General features: G+C 41.8%; 2 protein-coding genes across 6 annotated transcripts; both read left to right on the forward strand.

Annotated features, from left to right (window-relative positions):
* The first annotated feature begins 658 nt into the window (after window positions 1-658).
* Window positions 659-17,219, forward strand: ITM2A (integral membrane protein 2A). 5 transcript variants are annotated; one of them, XM_007055267.4, is made up of 6 exons: window positions 659-949; window positions 5,540-5,671; window positions 5,981-6,169; window positions 9,405-9,515; window positions 11,569-11,719; window positions 15,082-17,219. In XM_007055267.4, exons 1-6 carry the CDS (start codon window positions 866-868, stop codon window positions 15,168-15,170), a joined length of 756 nt encoding a protein of 251 aa, XP_007055329.1. In that variant the 5' UTR covers window positions 659-865; the 3' UTR covers window positions 15,171-17,219. The 5 variants fall into 5 exon arrangements, with proteins under 5 accessions (XP_007055329.1, XP_027673489.1, XP_037764134.1 ...); XM_027817688.3 differs by having other exon boundaries at window positions 734-937; XM_037908206.2 differs by lacking the exon at window positions 15,082-17,219 and adding an exon at window positions 12,632-14,705 and having other exon boundaries at window positions 777-949.
* Window positions 15,382-17,219, forward strand: LOC119567019 (cleavage and polyadenylation specificity factor subunit 6-like). The gene is made up of 2 exons (XM_037908204.2): window positions 15,382-16,058; window positions 16,099-17,219. Exons 1-2 carry the CDS (start codon window positions 15,382-15,384, stop codon window positions 16,343-16,345), a joined length of 924 nt encoding a protein of 307 aa, XP_037764132.1. The 3' UTR covers window positions 16,346-17,219.
* Window positions 17,220-17,270: the final 51 nt, after the last annotated feature.

Consider the following 17,270-nt stretch of genomic DNA (forward strand, 5'->3'; position numbering starts at 1 on the left):
TGTTAAACTGTTAAACACACAGACAAATGGTGTTGTTACATAACTAATGTTTAGTATGCCTACTTACCTAGCTGAGGGTTTCCCATAATAAGCCAAGTAAAATCAAGGGTGACAAAGTCCCTAGTGGACTTCACAGAGTCCCAAGCCCATCTCCCTTTTGGGGTCAAAACTCTGCTGGGAGCAAGGTTTTCTTTGTTATTAATTTCCCCTTCTGGGGGTGCGGTGGGAAGGGCGCAGGGACAAAAGGGGTGACAGTGTGGGGCTGCCATTAGGGCCTAAAGGCCTTCCCCAAGGAGGCAGATGGCAGCACTTAGGCCCTGGTTGAGAGCAGCAGCTGGCAGTGTCCTGGGCCGGTCCAGGCTGTGACGTGCAAACAAGCGAACCCCCTCCCTCGCAGGTGGGTGTCTTACAGCCCGCGCTGGGGGAGCCCCGCCTGTGTCAGCAGCCCGGGCAGGAGGCAGAGGGGGGGTTGAGAGGTTTTAACTAGACTGTGGAGTCTGGAGCCCATGGGGCAGCCGGAGCGACTCCTGGGTGGCGCCCCTGGAAAGCCACCGCCTCCTGCAGGCTCTTCGCCATGGGGACGGCCCTCTCGGGCCTCCCAAGGTGGCCTCCCGCACAGCAGGCGGCAGTATTGTGATGCGCCCGCCCGCGCGGCTCCGCTCGCGTCAGCGCCACGAGCGAGCCAGCGGTTTGACTCGCTGGACGCCCCGGGCCGCCCGCCCGCGCGCACGCACGGAGCATAGCGGCGGGGCGCGCGCGCACGCGCGGGCGGGCTCCTCCCCCTGGCCGGGGCTGAGGGGCGGGCGCTCGGCAGCGGCAGGGAGATTTGCGGTCGGACGCTGCGCAGCACGGAGCGGGCAGCACCATGGTGAAGATCGCCTTCAGTTCTCTCTTCGCCCACAAGGACGAGCCCAAGAAGGATGCGGCCGAGGCACTGGTAACTGACAAGGTGCGGGACGCGCTCTGCGGGGAGCGAGCCTTCTCCGCCGCCGGGGAGCGACGAGGGGAACCGGGCCGCCGCCATCTTCTCATAACGTCTGTTGGCTGGGGGCGGATATAGCGCCCTAAGCTAGGGGCTAAAATGGCGGAGGCTGAGGGCGCCCCCTAGGGAGGGGGCTCCCGCCTGCTGGGGGAGGGGGTCATCTGTCCTGGCGCCCTAGGGGGAAGAGGGGCCTCCTTCGGTCCCTGCACGGGGGAGGTGCCAGGTCACCTTCCCCCCAGTCCCACGGCGGGGCGGAGGCTCAGTGGCTTGCCCGGTGAGCTGCCGCCGCGGAGCGGGGCGCTGGTTTCTGCGGTGGCCTTGTCCTGCCCGGGCCACTCCTGCGCTTGCTCGGGGAAGCGCACGGGGAGCGAAAAGGAGGAGGGGAGGGATCCATTTTGTGTATGTCGGGGGGGAGGGTGCGGCAGTGTGTTATTGTTCCTGTCTCTAATGGAGGCCGGCCGGGGTGTGCAGGGCCCTCTCCACAGCCACTCTCTGTCCTTTAACCCACTTTCTGTTGTGATGGCGTCACGGATTGCGGGGCACCCCCGGAGGGACCCGCGCTAGCCAGCGTGCGGTGAGCTCCGCGCTTAAGCAATGAAAGCCCTGCTGCGCAGCGAGCTCCGGGCTCTGGAGCTAATGGGGGACGGGGGTGACTTATGGAAATGGAATCGCACATGCCCTGCTTTCTGCTCTGTGCCACCCTTCTTGAGCCATGAATCCTCAACAGCTAAGAGTTCGTTGTGTTCCGTCCTCTGCCAGCTCCGAGGTTAGCTTTAAAACCCTCTGCAGGCTCCCAGTAAACAGTGTGTTTTCATGCTGGGGAATGATTGCACTTTAATTAACCAGCTGCCCTGAGTGTTGATTTCAAACTCTAATCTCACTCTTGCATAAGCATCCGTAGTGAAATTGGCAAAGAAAGTATTTTGGAAGGAGTGAGCCAACTAGCTCAAGCAGTTCTGTATATTTTATCTAAATCATGTTGCTGGTCAGAGCCTTTTTGTGACTCAAAATTGATTCTGCCTGAACATGCAACTGCCACTGATATTATGAAAGCATTGTTGATAATTATTAGGAAAGATGGAATTGTTGTAAACTGTCTAGGGTTATGGCAGTGTTTCTCAAACTTTTGTATTGGTGACCACTTTCATGCAGCAAACCTATGAGTGTGCCGCGCCCCCCCCCCCCATAAATTTAAAAACACTTTTTTTTTCTATTTAACACTTATAATTGCTGGAGGCAAAGTGGGGCTTGAGGGTGGAGGCTGACAGCTTGCGACCCCCCATGTAATAACCTTGTGACCCCCTGAGGAGACACGACCGGTTTGAGAACCCCTGGGTTATGGCAAATCTGACTTAAATTAAGAATTCCTTCTAAGAACAGTTTTAAGTAAATCATAGAATATCTGGGTTGGAAGGGACCTCAGGAGGTCATCTAGTCCAACCCCCTGCTTAAAACAGTACAAATCCTCAACTAAATCATCCCAGCCAAGGGCTTTGTCAAGCCTGACCTTGAAAACCTCTGAAGTCCCAGGCATGTATCCTCTGGGTTCTCCTGCCTCTCCCCTTATGAGTTATCAATATGGTTTATTCTACTACAGCCATTTAAATATGTGGGAAGACTTTATTTTCTTAAATGATGTACTATAAAGAAAAATTAGTGACTATTTTACACCATGCTTTTGCTTTAGTTAACTGTAGTCTTAACCTCTGATCATGGAATCATAGAATATCAGGGCTGGAAGGGACCTCAAGAGGTCATCTAGTCCAACCCCCTGCTCAAAGCAGGACCAATCCCCAATTTTTGCCCCAGATCCCCTAAATGGCCCCCTTACGGATTGAACTCACAACCCTGGGTTTAGCAGGCCAGTGCTCAAACCACTGAGCTATCCCCTTCATGTAACTGAACTGGTAGCTCTGGAAGGCTAATTTACCACCTGGTAATTGACACAGGCACACAACAGTTCAGAGGCTGAGTTCCCATCTATCCTGGGCTTTTGCGCACCTTAAGGGGAAAATACATATTAGTTTTGAGATGGGGACTATATATTGCAGCATATTCAACTGGTTCTCTTCTGTTTGGCCAAAAAATGTCTGAGGTCTCTTGTCCTTAAATAGCATTGTGGATGTATATTTTTAATCTCTTTAAGTTTCTTAACACTGTTCTAAATATGTTGCAGTGTACACATGTTTGTATGTTATGCCATTCCCTTTATTTCTTGCTTTCTCATTAAAATAAGATGAGCAGCTTGTGATCTGAGCTACTTTGTGTTGACTATATTATGCTTTTCAAAATACTCTCTCAAACTAAACAACATACACCTATAGACAAACACCTCACTCCAACTCCAGTGCAATGTAGCAGATGGTCTTAGAAGTGGGTGAATACCACGCAGATCCACTTAAATAAAAGTGAATTCAGTTTGCATCCGATGAAGTGAGCTGTGGCTCATGAAAGCTTATGCTCAAATAAATTTGTTAGCCTCTAAGGTGCCACAAGTACTCCTTTTCAGTTTGGCTGTGTTCACTTCCTTTTTGCATTTGCTATAATAGTAGAAAGCAGACAAGTTGACTGGCACAAATGTTTGCTGAAACAACACATTTAAGAGAGCACCAGAAAATACTTGTGCAGAAAACATTTTAACTCAGATGTCTGAGTTCACACACAGAATCTTTTTCTAAGATAAATAAGCAAACAGCAAATGTCTCATGACTTGTGTATAGTCATCACAAACCAACATAGCTAGGTTTTTTTTTTCTATTATTACATATTGAAATAAGCACCCATCTAGACTGCCTAGGGTACCTTAACAATTAGAACCACAGTATTCAGTAGCACACCAACATTTGATTTAAGTAATCATATGAAAGGGTGTGGAACTATTTAATGGTATATATGAATATGTGGTACAGTATCATGATAAAGATAGGCAGGGGCAAAATAAAACTGGCCTCAATAAATGTAAGCTTTCTTTAAAAGATGTTTTATTTTGTGCCACAATCTAAATATCTGTATGGTGAAACAAATTCTCACTACACGTAAAATTAAATAATTTTAAAATATTTTTCAACCTTCTTCTAGTGGTTGTTTTGCTGCAGCAATACTTGTTACACCAGTACTATGCTAGCAGAATGTCAGATAAACCAGCATCTGACGGGGTTCAGTGACAGGACAAAATTGTGTTAAACTGATTACTTAAGAGCTAGTTCCTTCGATGTGTGAATTTTCAAGTTTGCGCTTGGCAAAACATGGATATCCCTTTTTAAAAAGGAATTCAGTAATATTCTTACAAAAAGCCATTTTAATGTGCTTATTTAGTTGTATTCCAGTAGTGCCTAGGGGTCCTAATCATGAATTAGGATCCCACTGTGCTAGGCACAAACAATAGATGGTCCCCTATCCCAAAGAACTTGGAATCTAAGTCAATAGTAATCTCTTCCTGCACTAACGTGCCATGGGAAATCCAACTTATAGTTGTTTTCTGATGTTTTGATGCTCCGTTTGCTCAGCATATGTTGTTAGATGTGCGTGCAGTTGACAAACACAGCTAAGGGACACACAGTCAGTTTAAGATAACACTTATGTGAGACGTTAGCTTCCATTTCTTAGAAGTAACACCTTCTGTTACTTCTTTGAATAAAAATATTTTTCTCATTTGTTGTGTATTTGGCAACACTCTAGAGCCCACCTCCTGGTTGTATGGGCTTCTTACACAGCAACAGAGGGAGATGATCACTTAAAGAATTTGAAAAGGTTATTGTAAAACTACAAAAACTAGCGTGGGACTGGGGGTAATAGGATGACACGGAGATATTTACATAGCATCTGGTGGGCTTTGCTTTGATGAACTCTCTCCTGTCAGGAATAACTTCTGAAAGGAGGTCATTGTATTAAGCACAAAACAAGCTTTAAAAAAGCTTTGATGAAATAAAAATGATCTCGTCTGCTGCTTTAAAAGTTCTTGAAACTTGCTGGAGTTTCTTCAGTTAAGATATTTGAAGAAGGGTAGTTAGTTATACACATGCTAAATAGACAGTTGAGAGGTGGCCTCAAGCTCATTAAATCTGCTGTATCTTGAACGTAAGACATAGCAATAAAATTTTGCATATTTTTAAAATTGAGTTAGAAAATGGCTACTCTTTAGGTTAGTGGAAATGTGTGTGGGGGGTTTTCTTCTATACTTTAGTCTACTGTGAGCAATTATTTATTTTGAATATTCTGAAATGGGACAGTTTAACTTCATAGGACATGCCATTTTTGCCAAATTCTGGCCAAGAATGGGCCAGAATTCCAAAGGATTTTTGAAATTGCTATTAGCTATATTTTTACACTAACAACACTTTCATTGCACTTGTTTTTTAAAAAGTTGGTCTTACGTTGCCATGGCATCATACCAGGAAGACCTTTCTCAGATACAGCTTCTTTTCCTCAAGAGACAAAGTGACACCCCATGTGGATCACAAGTCAAGCTTGAGCACTTAAACAGGTAGCAGAAGAACGATGACTGTAAATTCCAGGCAACTAAATTATGTCAAATCTTTCGTTCCTTTTTCTATAAAGGATCCAGAAATTGCAACACATGGAAATGAAAATTCATCTGGAAGATGTTTATTGACCCTTTTGGGTCTTGCATTCATCTTAGCAGGGGTTGTAGTTGGTGGAGCCTGCATCTACAAGTACTTCATGCCTAAGGTAATGTGAATATTTATTTGTTTTGTTCAGAATAAATGTTTGGTTTTGTTAACTTTCCTATTTTGACAACCCCAAAATCAAAATATTAACTAATTGTAAGCGATAGATTTATTACAGGATTTCTGTCATGGTATTGATAAAAAATTCAGGCTTAACAACTGAAATGAGTTACAGGCCTTGACCCTTGAAGCTTGGGTAGAAAAGAACTAAACTAAACTACAAACTAAACTTCTGATTTAGTGTTAGATTAAAATTTAAAAATAAAGTGCAACACCAAAAAATAACACAGCTGGCTTTTTTTGTTTTTAGCATAAGGTGTACCGTGGGGAAATGTGTTACTTTGAAAATGAAAATCAGGATCGTGCTATAGAACCGTACTTCCTGCCCATTGCAGAAGAAGCTGATATTCGGGAAGATGATAACATAGCAATCATTGATGTTCCAGTTCCAAAGTTCTCAGATAGTGACCCAGCAGCTATTGTCCATGATTTTGACAGGGTGAGTTTAAAAGGGGCGTTTTAATGCTTTTAAAAAATGGATGGCTTTTCCTACTGATGTGTCCTCTGGGTGATAGCTTTAAATGTCAGCTTTCTGTGACTTTGTTTTTCAGTGTGGCACCAACAATTATGCATCTCACACTTCTAGTAATGTCTGTTGATAATCTGTCTCTTTGTGTTAACAAAGCTTACTAGTCTAGATGTAAACTCTAGCTATACTACTCTTTCTTAATACTGGAAGTCTTTTCAACCATAAATTAAATGAAACAGGTTCATTTAACAGAATGGATCCATCAGTTGCTGTGTGATTTGACAATGTTGCCCATGATAGATTTCGTAACTCCTGGGCATGAATTGTGCAATTTGAACTGGGGAAAGGAATGAGAGTTTTGAACCTGAATTGGGACAGGAGAGTAAAAATTGCCAATAAAAATAAAATCTTTCATACAAGATCTTTTTTAGTTGCATACTACAGTAAAATGCAAACTGAGGGAAGGCCCATACAGCAAAACAAATATCAACTTCTATTTATTTTGTGGGTGTGGCAGAAAGGAAGCTTCTGACAAACTCCTATTTTAAATGTATTTAAAAGTAGTTGAAAACAAGGAACTGACAGCATTGTTGGGCTATTCATATGACTTCCTAGAGCCAGGATTCGGTGGGGTGGGCTGGGGTGTAAAAACATTGCTGCAAAAGTAATCAAAACTTACATTTAACCTCAAATATAAAGATCACTTAGAGATGAAAGTCTCTTTTTCAAAAAACATAACAAAAGAAGCCTAGGTACTTAGTTTGAGAACAACCGCCCTCAAAGTTTGTATCCCAGTCAGTCTTCTCCACAACAGGTCGTCTTGTCAGCTATTCAGACATCAATCAAAATTGGCATTTTTGAAAATTAACCCTAATTTTGCAAGGTTAGGGTGTGGGAAATAAAGACCTCCTAAGAAGGAAAGCAACTCTGAGAGTATTCCACCTTGAGAAAAATATTTGAAAATGCCTACAATTTAGTGTATTTCAGAAGTTAAAAACAACAAACATTAAATTGCTTTTCAGAAGTGTATACTGAAGTTTGTTTTTATCCTTGGACAGTCCAAGACTTCAACAGATTAAATTTCAATTTATTTTGGGGAGGGCATCTCTGGAATGGAAACTGGTGTGCATGTCCTTTTTTTCAAAATCTACTGCCTACATATAAAATAAACGGAACACCAAAATGTGTATTCTTCTTAATGTTTAACATTTCAAGTTTCTGCTGACTCCTTTTTACTTCTTGTTTTCTTCACCCTCCTGTATGCCCTTTGTGTACTTTTCTTTTTCCTAAGTTGTGTTCTTGCCACACTCCTCCCCACATGTAGAGCATGTGCATGCTTCTGCCTATCTACCCCCAGTTCTTCATTGCTGTAAGGCAATTCTTTTTAAAAACCTTCCCTTAGTTTTCCTTGGCTGTGAAGCTATAAATCAGCCCCTGCTCACTGGAAACAATGTATTTCCAGAGTCCTGAAGCAGAAATCACTTGTGCTGGAGAGTAATGAAGCCTTTTTCCTTCCTTGCTATAATTTGAAATGTCATTTTAACTGACAATTTGATTAACTTTGTTCTCTCCCCCTCTTTAATCCCATGAAGTTAGCAGCTATTGGCTGCTAAAATCATGTTAGGGTTGGGGAGGGAAGGAGAAGGATAATCAGAATGATGTGGGTGTTTTAAAGATGTTTCATGGCCTGCTAGGTTTAGCAGGCCAATATAGTGCTTTCAAGCCAAACACTTTTTCCAAGAACTGGCTATTAAAAGGACTTTCTGATAATATGAGACAGTGTGCCTCTTCTGTCTGGATTTGAGGGAGTCTTTCATGGTTATATGTCAAAAGAAAGACTGAAAAAGGCTACAGCTGGGGTTTCTGTGTAATGATTGAAGTCTACCTGGACTATTGCTGAACCTTTGAGTGCAAAAAACTCATGTTGAAATGCCTAAGGAATTACTACTTACTGAAAACTTAATACACTTTTTTTCTCTTCTAACCAGTACTGAAACTCTCACTATTGTTTATGTATAAACATATCACTTCGATAAACAGAAATTACGTTGAGTACTTAGAGTTGGCATCTACAGTTGTTAAGGATAGATTTTGTTTTAAAATTAATTAATTTGACAGAACCTTGCCATCAGTTGAAGAGACTAAGCGGGTTATGGTAACTTTTTAGTGAGGTTCTGCAAAGTATTTTGCTAAATTATAGTTCATACAAATACTCTAGTCTAGCTGTTTATATTGGTACCTATATTGTCCCATGAAGATTCTCTATCTTCTAGCTAAAGGAAAGTAACTGGAAAGTGACAAATCGGGGTATAAACAACGAGGAGTCCTTGTGGCATCTTAGAGACTAACCAATTTATTTGGACCTAAGCTTTCATGGGCTAAAACCCACTTCATCAGATGCATGGAGTAAAAAATACATTAAGCAGTATAAATATTACAGCACATGAAAAAATGGGAGTCGCCTTACCAAGTGCGGAGTCAGTGCTAATGAGGCCAATTCAATTAAGGTGGAAGTGGCCTATTCTCAACAGTTGACAAGAAGGGGCGAATATCAAGAGGGAAAATTACTTTTGTAGTGCTAACAACACCAGTGCAATCAAGGTGGACGTCGCACATTTCCAATAGTTGACAGAAGGTATGAGTATCAGCAGAGGGGAAATTACTTTTTGTAGTGACCCATCCACTCACAGTCTTTATTCAGGCCTAATTTGATGGTGGAAACAAATCAGGGTATGTTTCCAGAAAACGAAGCCAGAACATGGATGTACTATTTCTGACTAGAGCCACATTTTAATTAGGCTCCTATAATTACAAGAACACATCTTCAGTATACCAAGCCCTCTCCCTGATATTAACTGTCATAAGACGCTCCTTCCTGGTAGGAAGACTCTCTTTTTAAAGTGTGAAGGCTTATACTCCTGTGGTCTGTCTTTCACTTCCTGTTAGGAGGCTCTCTTACATGAGGTAGAGCTGTAGCCTTTTTCATGTTCTGAAATTACCTACAATAAACGTATTTTTAGTTCCATCACTGCTTGGTCTAAAAACACTAATTCTGTTTCGATGTTTTTAATATTCACTGATCTTGGCCTGCTAGATATTTAATGAGTTTTCTGTTTCACAGAATCTAACAGTCAGTTGTAATCATCACAAATTAAGATAGCACTTGATTTATTGAGAACAGCTGTTAAACTTCTTTCCATAATAGCTTCTGACTGCTTATCTTGACTTACAATTGGGTAACTGCTATGTGATCCCTCTGAACACATCCATTGTTATGCCACCAAGGAATCTGATGGACCTGTTCGCAAAACTGGCGGTATGTACAACTTCTTCACTACTTTGAATAGTACAGCTAAAGGAGTGATTTCTGTTAATAAATGAAACTGCAAGTAAAAAGTTCAGTAGCAATAACCTTCCCACAATGAACCTTTTTGCTCCCAAGGGTATTGTTCCTCAGTTTACTGTGTCGTTGTGGTAAAGCTTCATGGTCACTCTTCAGTACATTTTGTACCTGTTGAATGGATAACGAACTTGAGTTTTCAGGATAGCGGCTCTCAAATACTAAATATCTAGCTTTAAGAAAGCTAAGTACTTGCAAATAACATCAGATCTGGCCACTATGGAGAAACGTGCAGCAGACTTCGGAAAACAAAGGTCTGAAACTGGAAGTTACTGTCACGGTTTGTGTTGATTTAATAGAAACTTTCACAAACGAACTGTATTCACTTGCTTTTCCAATTGTTGACCTCAGATCATTCACTGAAGTGCAGTTGTGAGCTTTTCATGATACAGACTCGAAACCAGTGGCTTGGCAACTGTGTTAAATTCTGAAATGAATTGGCACTTTCAAGGGACTCTGCTTTTTTAGAGTTAAAGTAAGAAGAAAACCTGATTTCTGCCTCCAAATGAGATTTTAAAACTGGGTTTAAACTTTCCCTGGCTGTGTTTTTACGTAAATATTTTTTCAAAGCCAATGTAGACTTGTGAAATTTGATCCATACATCAGCTTGTTAAATAGAGCAATATAATAATTTTTCAGCTTCATGAAGACATTAAACTTTCAAATAACCTAAATTTTATATTTTAAAAATAAACATTTTTAACCCAAATAGGAAACCGCTATTAAATTATTTGACTTGATCTTAAATTTTAGGGTTTTTTACTCAAAACCCAGAAAATCAGATGGCCTTTTGAAACTATTTAAAACGTCTAATATTATTCAGGCTCCCTATAAACTAAAGAAAAACAATGTGTCATGACAAAGCATTGAAATCAATAGAATGCAGTTATCACCTCTGACCAGAGAGAGAAACTTAAAGGCTGATGGTTTCTAGGTTTAGTTACTTGTGTTGGAAACAGTAATAACTTTTGCTAGGAAGTGCCCATATCTCCATGGAAGCAGACTTTATAATCCTTTCCTGTGTAGTGTATGTGCGTTTTGAAAAGGAGCAGGCATGATAGTGTCTAATAGCTGGACTGAAGGAAGAGGATCATGTTTTAGCATAATGCACACTGCTCTTCCTGTCATGAACATTACAATACCATATGGCAGTGTTTCCCAAACTTGAGACGCCACTTGTTCAGGGAAAGCCCCTGGTGGGCCAGGCTGGTTTGTTTACCAGCTGTGTCCGCAGGTTTGGCCGATTGCGACTCCCGCTGGCTGCGGTTTGCTGCCGCAGGCCAATGGGGGCTGCGGGAAGTGGCGCGGGCCGAGGGACGTACCGGCCTCCAGTTCCCGCAGCCCCCATTGGCCTGCAGCAGCGAACCGTGGCCAGTGGGAGCCGCGATCAGCCGAACCTGCGGACGCAGCTGGTAAACAAACTGGCCTCGCCCGCCAGGGGCTTTCCCTGAACAAGCGGCGTCCCAAGTTTGGGAAATGCTGCCATATGCTTTAGTGGGCATATAACTTAGCTGCAGAAGCAGCAGCTTCATATCTGCCATGTCATTAATATATTTGGAAGTAGTAGCTGCACTCTTTTGTGTATTCATGGTATTGGAGATAGTTTGTCTCAAATAAGGAAAATACAGAAATACCACTTTTGAATAGTGGTGGGGGTTGAACCATCTACTTAGACTGTTAGACTTAGTTTCTTCATGTTCTTGGGTTGTGTGAGTGTCTAGCTTCTAACTACAACTTTTCTAATATAGTACCCCAACTAGCTTTGAATTAACAACTTGAGTGTGACCCTTAATGATGGGTAGGTAATGTTAAAAATGAATCCTGTTTTTGTTTTAACAATCTAATGAACAGAATCCAGTAGGGGGTCAAAATTATTTATTCTTTGTTATGTGACCATCCAGAAGACTAGCATCATTTCTTAACAGAACATTAATGAAGGAATTTAACTCCCTTGTCTCTTTTTTTTTAGACTGGTTCTTACTTGCCTCAGACTTATCTAGTTCGTGAAGAAATGGTGGTAACAGAAGAGATAGATAATGTGTCTGATTTGGGCATCTTCATTTACCAGCTTTGTGTAGGAAAAGAGACCTTCAGACTGCAGCGCAGAGATCAGAGAGCAGGTGAGTGTTTCCTCCAGTATAGGAAATATACTACCGCAATAGAGAGGGGAAACAGGAAACTTAAAAACTTCACTCCAGAAACAGGTAGATGTTAATGCCTCACTAAACAGGCTGTTACTACATTTACCTACATTTTTATTTTAATGTAGTTTTGTTCCCCTTTAGAGTCTTTGAATCTGAAGTTTTTCTTCTCCAATGAGATATAGTCTATTACAGGTTACAAAACCCTCAATGATATGCCCAAAACACCAACCTGAACATGAGTTCACTTTCACTCTTTCATTTTAGTCAGAGATCCTGAGGCAGTAGAGTATGTGGAATTTGAGAAACTAGCTTACATAGAAATCTTGTCTGCAGGGTGGGAGGGACATCCAAATTTAACAGTCTAATGTTTGGATAATTGGTCTTCAGATAATAGGGGATTTCTCTTTTGTTAGTTACACTTCGACAAATTGTAGAATCTATTTTAGAGACTTGTTGTCACAAGTAATGAATGCTTCAAGGGAATCTTAAAAGGAAATCTGAAATACAAATGCCTAGATCTGCATGTGATACCAGTTGACTTTCATGCTTTAATCCTAAACATTTTGATGCAAGATTCAGTTGCAACCAAACTAGAGCACTGCCATCTATTCAGGAATGAATTTGGTATCTAAGCTGTTTGAAGTGGGTCTGAATACACAAATATGCCGCCAAAGCACTAATGTTACTGGGAGCTTTCTGGTCATCACAGCTCTTTAAAGCACTCAAGGGGTTTTTTAATACTAGAATTACTGTATGTAGTTCACAGTATAGTTAAGTCAGTCCCTTCTAGAAATTAAACCTTTGCACCCTAATATGTAGGGGTTGGTTAGAGGAAGTTGTTTGCCAAACAGTAAACTTATCCAATTTTTTCTCCCTGCTCCATTTTAGAGTGATCCTCTTGTCTGAAGTGATCTGACAGGATATTCCTTCACAGCCTGTTGGTGCTGCTCTTTGTATCTTAAATTTGCAGGTGCTTCTAGCCTGGGCTTGCCAGGGAGTAAGGGACCCTACTAATATGTGTTGCTGTTAGGTAACTGGTACAACTCCACCTTGTTGTCTCAACATTTATGTTTGTCTTCTTCCTGCTCCAAATCAACTGGGATTTTGCGTGTTTCTTTGATATTGTTGCTATTGGCAGAATAAAACTTTGAAGGATCAGTTGATTTGTTTCTGCTTCTGTTCTTCTGACAGCAGAAGGAAAGCTTTATATGCAGAAATGGGAATCTCTCAGTCCCCCTGAGAAGCTTACAAAAGTGATGGGGAGGTTGTTAATTTTAACTCCCTTGGTAGGCACATACTCTTTTAGTTCAGATAGATGCTCTGTTCCAGTGAGTGGTCAATGCACTGAAGACTTTGAGTAGTGTACTGCACTTGCCTAAATACGAAGTAATCAGTTTTCGTTTGCTCTAGTGTATTAACCCTCCATTTGTGTCGCTGACATGCCATGCTAATGCATTAGCACTGACAGCAGGAGTTCAAATCTGCCATTTACATGAGTTGGTTGCATGTAAGTCTTTTCCAGGAAATAAGTAAAAACATTTTACTGTGGTACAGTATGTTGCTGTAATTAAGCCGTTTTTTCCTTACTTTTTTTTTTTTAAGGGTTTTGTAATTATACTGTTAAGAGAATTGCTTGGGTCTAAAACTCTCCATAGAAAATCCTAGTCTAAAAGATAACGTCTTGCTGTTAATATGCAGTAAATGCCTCCCTGCCCTATATAACCGGTGACACTAAAACTGATGAAAATTAAATGGTATATTCTCATTTTGCAAACACTTCTTCTGGGGGAAGAGAAGAGAAAATAATAGGAAGAGGCAACTGATATTGGGAGTTGAAGACACTGTACCTTTAGTTAGAGGTCCTCGACTCTGGAGTTCATGTCCTGGATTTTTTCACCACCAATTTGTGGACACTTCAGACCAGGTTGTTTTCCCAGGAAGTTTTTTGGGCTTGAGGAACAGAGGAGGAAGGACAGTAGTGTGTGGCTTGTTTTTGTTTACATATAGTAAATTTTTAACTGAGGCTCCATATACAGGGCAGTTTTATACCCAGTTACAGAACTTCCCACTGACTTTATAAACTTTCTACAAAAGCTATTTTAAAATAAGCAAAAATTCAAAGTGAAGGCCAACATTCTCATCAGTTTATCATAACGGTATAAACAGACTGTTAGCAGCTAGTACTCTGGAAGACAGGTTTCAGAGTAGCAGCCATGTTAGTCTGTATTCGCAAAAAGAAAAGGAGTACTTGTGGCACCTTAGAGACTAACAAATTTATTTGAGCGTAAGCTTTCGTGAGCTACAGTTCACTTCATCGAAAGCTTATGCTCAGATAAATTTGTTAGTCTCTAAGGTGCCACAAGTACTCCTTTTCCTTTTACTCTGGAAGAGACTTTCATTGGAAACTCTTGTTCTGTGTGTTCTATTAAACTACCCAAACAAAACTAATGCTAATAGTCAGCTTCTTAGCTTTCATGAGGTATCTGACATCACTGAGAGCACTCCACTAGGGAGACTGAATTTGATCAACTATTGATTTGATTACAGTATTGCCATGTTTCGCTTGTCCTTCTGTCTAATCTATTTTCATTAAAACCGTGTGGGAGAATCAATTTGGGTATGGTAGGGGTCTGCTGCCGACATGTACTGAGAATGCTCTGTCAAGTTTTTAATGTATTTTATCCATTGTCAGCAGAGTGGCAATCAAGGGCACGATCCTATTCCTGTCAGTGAGTGGAAGCTTTGCTATTTATTTCACTGGGACCAGGATTGGGCCCCAGAGGAGTAATCTCTGCAGTATTTTGGTCTAAGTGTATCTGGCTGAACAAAAAAGGATTGTGTTCTGCAACACCCTCTCTGCAGCCACTTCAGAATTCTCTGAACCCAGGAAGGGAAAGAGGTGCCAAAGGGAGAATTGCCTTCAGGAGCTTGGAAGAGTTAAGAGGGGCTATGGTTTAGTAGAGGGGCTTATGGCATGACCTTAATTAGTTTAGAGACAGCAGCTTACAGTCTGAAGGGCTGAGAGGATACTGGAAACAGAAAGAAATTTACATTTATTCATAAGAGGTATTTAACACCTGTTTGTTTAGCCCTAGTATAATGTCAACAGAGCTCTGAGAATAGTGGGCTTTTTATAATTAAACAGTAGAAACAAGCTTGTGTACAACCATAGTGATAACTAACTGAATGACCTTACACTATTATTGAGTACTTAATTGTATATTGCCAGACTAAGCTAGTCATAAACTGCTATCTCCTAAGAAATGTACAGATACTTCTAGATATCTGTAAAGAACACAATGTTGTAGCTTGCTAATTTACTTTTTTCTTCCACCCAGGTCTCCAGAAGCGCTCAGCTGAGAACTGTCGTACAATCAGACACTTCGAAAATTCTTTTGTCGTTGAAACAAAGATCTGTCAACAGTGAAAGACACTGGATGGAAAGTGACTATTTCACATCTTCATTAAGAAGTCTGAGCTTTACAGTTTGACTTCTAAATTAAAATGTGCAGTGATAATCAAAAGCCTTATTATGCATCTCCTGTGTATTGCTTGTATTACAAAACCACCATTTCAGCTTTCTTTGATCCTTGGTATAACAGTATTTTTAGTTGTCTTACGTAAAACTGAAATTTGAGATGTTTAGAAGAAATGTGTTATCAACTTATCCATTGAATGCGTCTGACTTAGAATTTTTCTGGGAAAGGCAGAAAAAAAATACATATATAATGTTAATTGATTCCTTGGTCGGAATTACTCCTGGGGGAATTCTACACCACTGTGCATGTACAGAATTTATGTCCCCTGCAGATTTCTTTGTTTCCCCACAGAAAAATGACTTTGACGGGGATGCAAAGGGAAGCCACAAAAGCGGTCATGCAACCCTCCTGAGCAGTACGTTTTGGCTGCCCAGGGCAGCCGGCTGTGAGGCGGGACTGGGGAAGACCTGGCTGATGGCTCCTACCATAATGCCAGGCTCAACTGCTAGTCCCGGCTGGGCTGGGGAGGACGGGACTTCCTCTTCCCCTGCACCGCATCCAGGGCTGTGCCAGACCCACCCCCAGATTTCTCCCCTGGCTGTAGGAAGCTCTACAAATTCCCATCCATCCAACCCCTGTGCATCCAGAACCCCTCATGCCCAGACCCTCCCACAAAGCCTCACCCCTCTACCCCCCAGACAAGCCCCATTCCCCCTGCACCTCCCCAATGAGCCACCCGGATCCCCACCCTACCAAGCCCCAGTCAGCTGCACCTGGCTTGCAACCCCACTGAGCCCCACTCCCCCGGCATCTGGACCCCCCCACATACACCCAGACCCCCCTGCTGAGCTCTATCCTGCCCCCCCACACTTGGACCCCCTCTGCTGAGCCCCAACCACCTTCATCTGAACCCCCCCTGCAGAGTCCCATTACTGTTGCACTCAGAACCCCCCCAACAAGTCCCTGTGCATTCAGATCCCCCCCCCCCCCCCACACACACACACACACACACTCGGATCCCCGACTGAGATACCTGGTGCATGGAGGGGCAGGGCTCTGGGGTATTTCTTGGGCAGGCCCGATCCTTGCACTGTGTCAGGGTTGTGTGCAACCTCACCACTGAGTCTGTGTCCCGGGAAAGGGGAGCTGCACAGTGACCTCCCACCTCTGTGGAGCCAGTGGCCTGTGTTCCCTAGTGCCATGCTGGAGCCTCCACATTTATTTGATAAAGTGTGCACAGAATTTTTAAATTTTTGGCGCTTAATTTTTTGGCCCAGAATGCCCTCAGGAATAGCCAGAATCACCTTATACACCTTTTGATTTTTCACAGAATGATTAAATTAATACATTAATAGTCTGTGGTTTGCACATTTAGTGTAGTTCTATAGAATTGCTCTGCACTCCATTTTCTGGTTTTAAAAAAACAAACAACCTCCACCTTTCAACATTTATCGTTAAAGGTTTTGTTTTAACTTCCACGTGTGAAGCATGTAAAATCTAACCTCCGTGATTATAAACCTCTAACATTGCTTTTTTCATTTTGTGCAATTACTGTATTGAACTCGTATGTATATTTGGAATCTTCCCTAAGTTTACATTTAAATTCTTTATACTTTTGTTTGATTTTTGTGGTATTTAGTTGTCATAGATTTAGTTGCTGTTAATCTCTAAAGTTTGTGTCAGTATTTTGGTTATAAATTGGTTTATCTTGTAACTGCCTGTTTCATTAAACCTCTCTTGGTATGGCCCACTTGTGGATGTGACTGTAGCTGTAAATTTAACTACTTTGGCCTGTACAACGAACTTTTTAGATCAGAACTTTTTATGAGCAAGTAGCATTATTACTGCGGTCAGAATATTGTTCCCTGTTGAGAACTACAGTATAAAGATGGTAAAGAGTTGCTAGAGTGCTGCAGATTCAAAACTTGAGTCTGTTTTAATAAGGGACTTTATATTGGCATTATTCCTGCAACCTTATAATAAATGTTTCTCTAGAACTGTGGTGTTGGTCTTAATTGACACTTTTAAAGTGGCAGGTGGGTATACCA

The sequence above is a fragment of the Chelonia mydas genome, chromosome 9, assembly GCF_015237465.2.
Source record: "Chelonia mydas isolate rCheMyd1 chromosome 9, rCheMyd1.pri.v2, whole genome shotgun sequence".
Taxonomy (NCBI): domain Eukaryota; kingdom Metazoa; phylum Chordata; order Testudines; family Cheloniidae; genus Chelonia; species Chelonia mydas.

Bases quoted from the DNA above. Each gene is read 5' to 3' on its own strand.
- ITM2A (XM_007055267.4), top strand. From the start codon at position 866: ATGGTGAAGATCGCCTTCAGTTCTCTCTTCGCCCACAAGGACGAGCCC. The intron at 950-5,539 runs GTGCGGGACGCG...TTTTCTATAAAG, and splicing joins AGGCACTGGTAACTGACAAG to GATCCAGAAATTGCAACACA. The intron at 11,720-15,081 runs GTGAGTGTTTCC...TCTTCCACCCAG, and splicing joins GCGCAGAGATCAGAGAGCAG to GTCTCCAGAAGCGCTCAGCT.
- LOC119567019 (XM_037908204.2), top strand. From the start codon at position 15,382: ATGTTTAGAAGAAATGTGTTATCAACTTATCCATTGAATGCGTCTGAC. The intron at 16,059-16,098 runs CCCCCCTGCTGA...CCACACTTGGAC, and splicing joins CCCCCCCACATACACCCAGA to CCCCTCTGCTGAGCCCCAAC.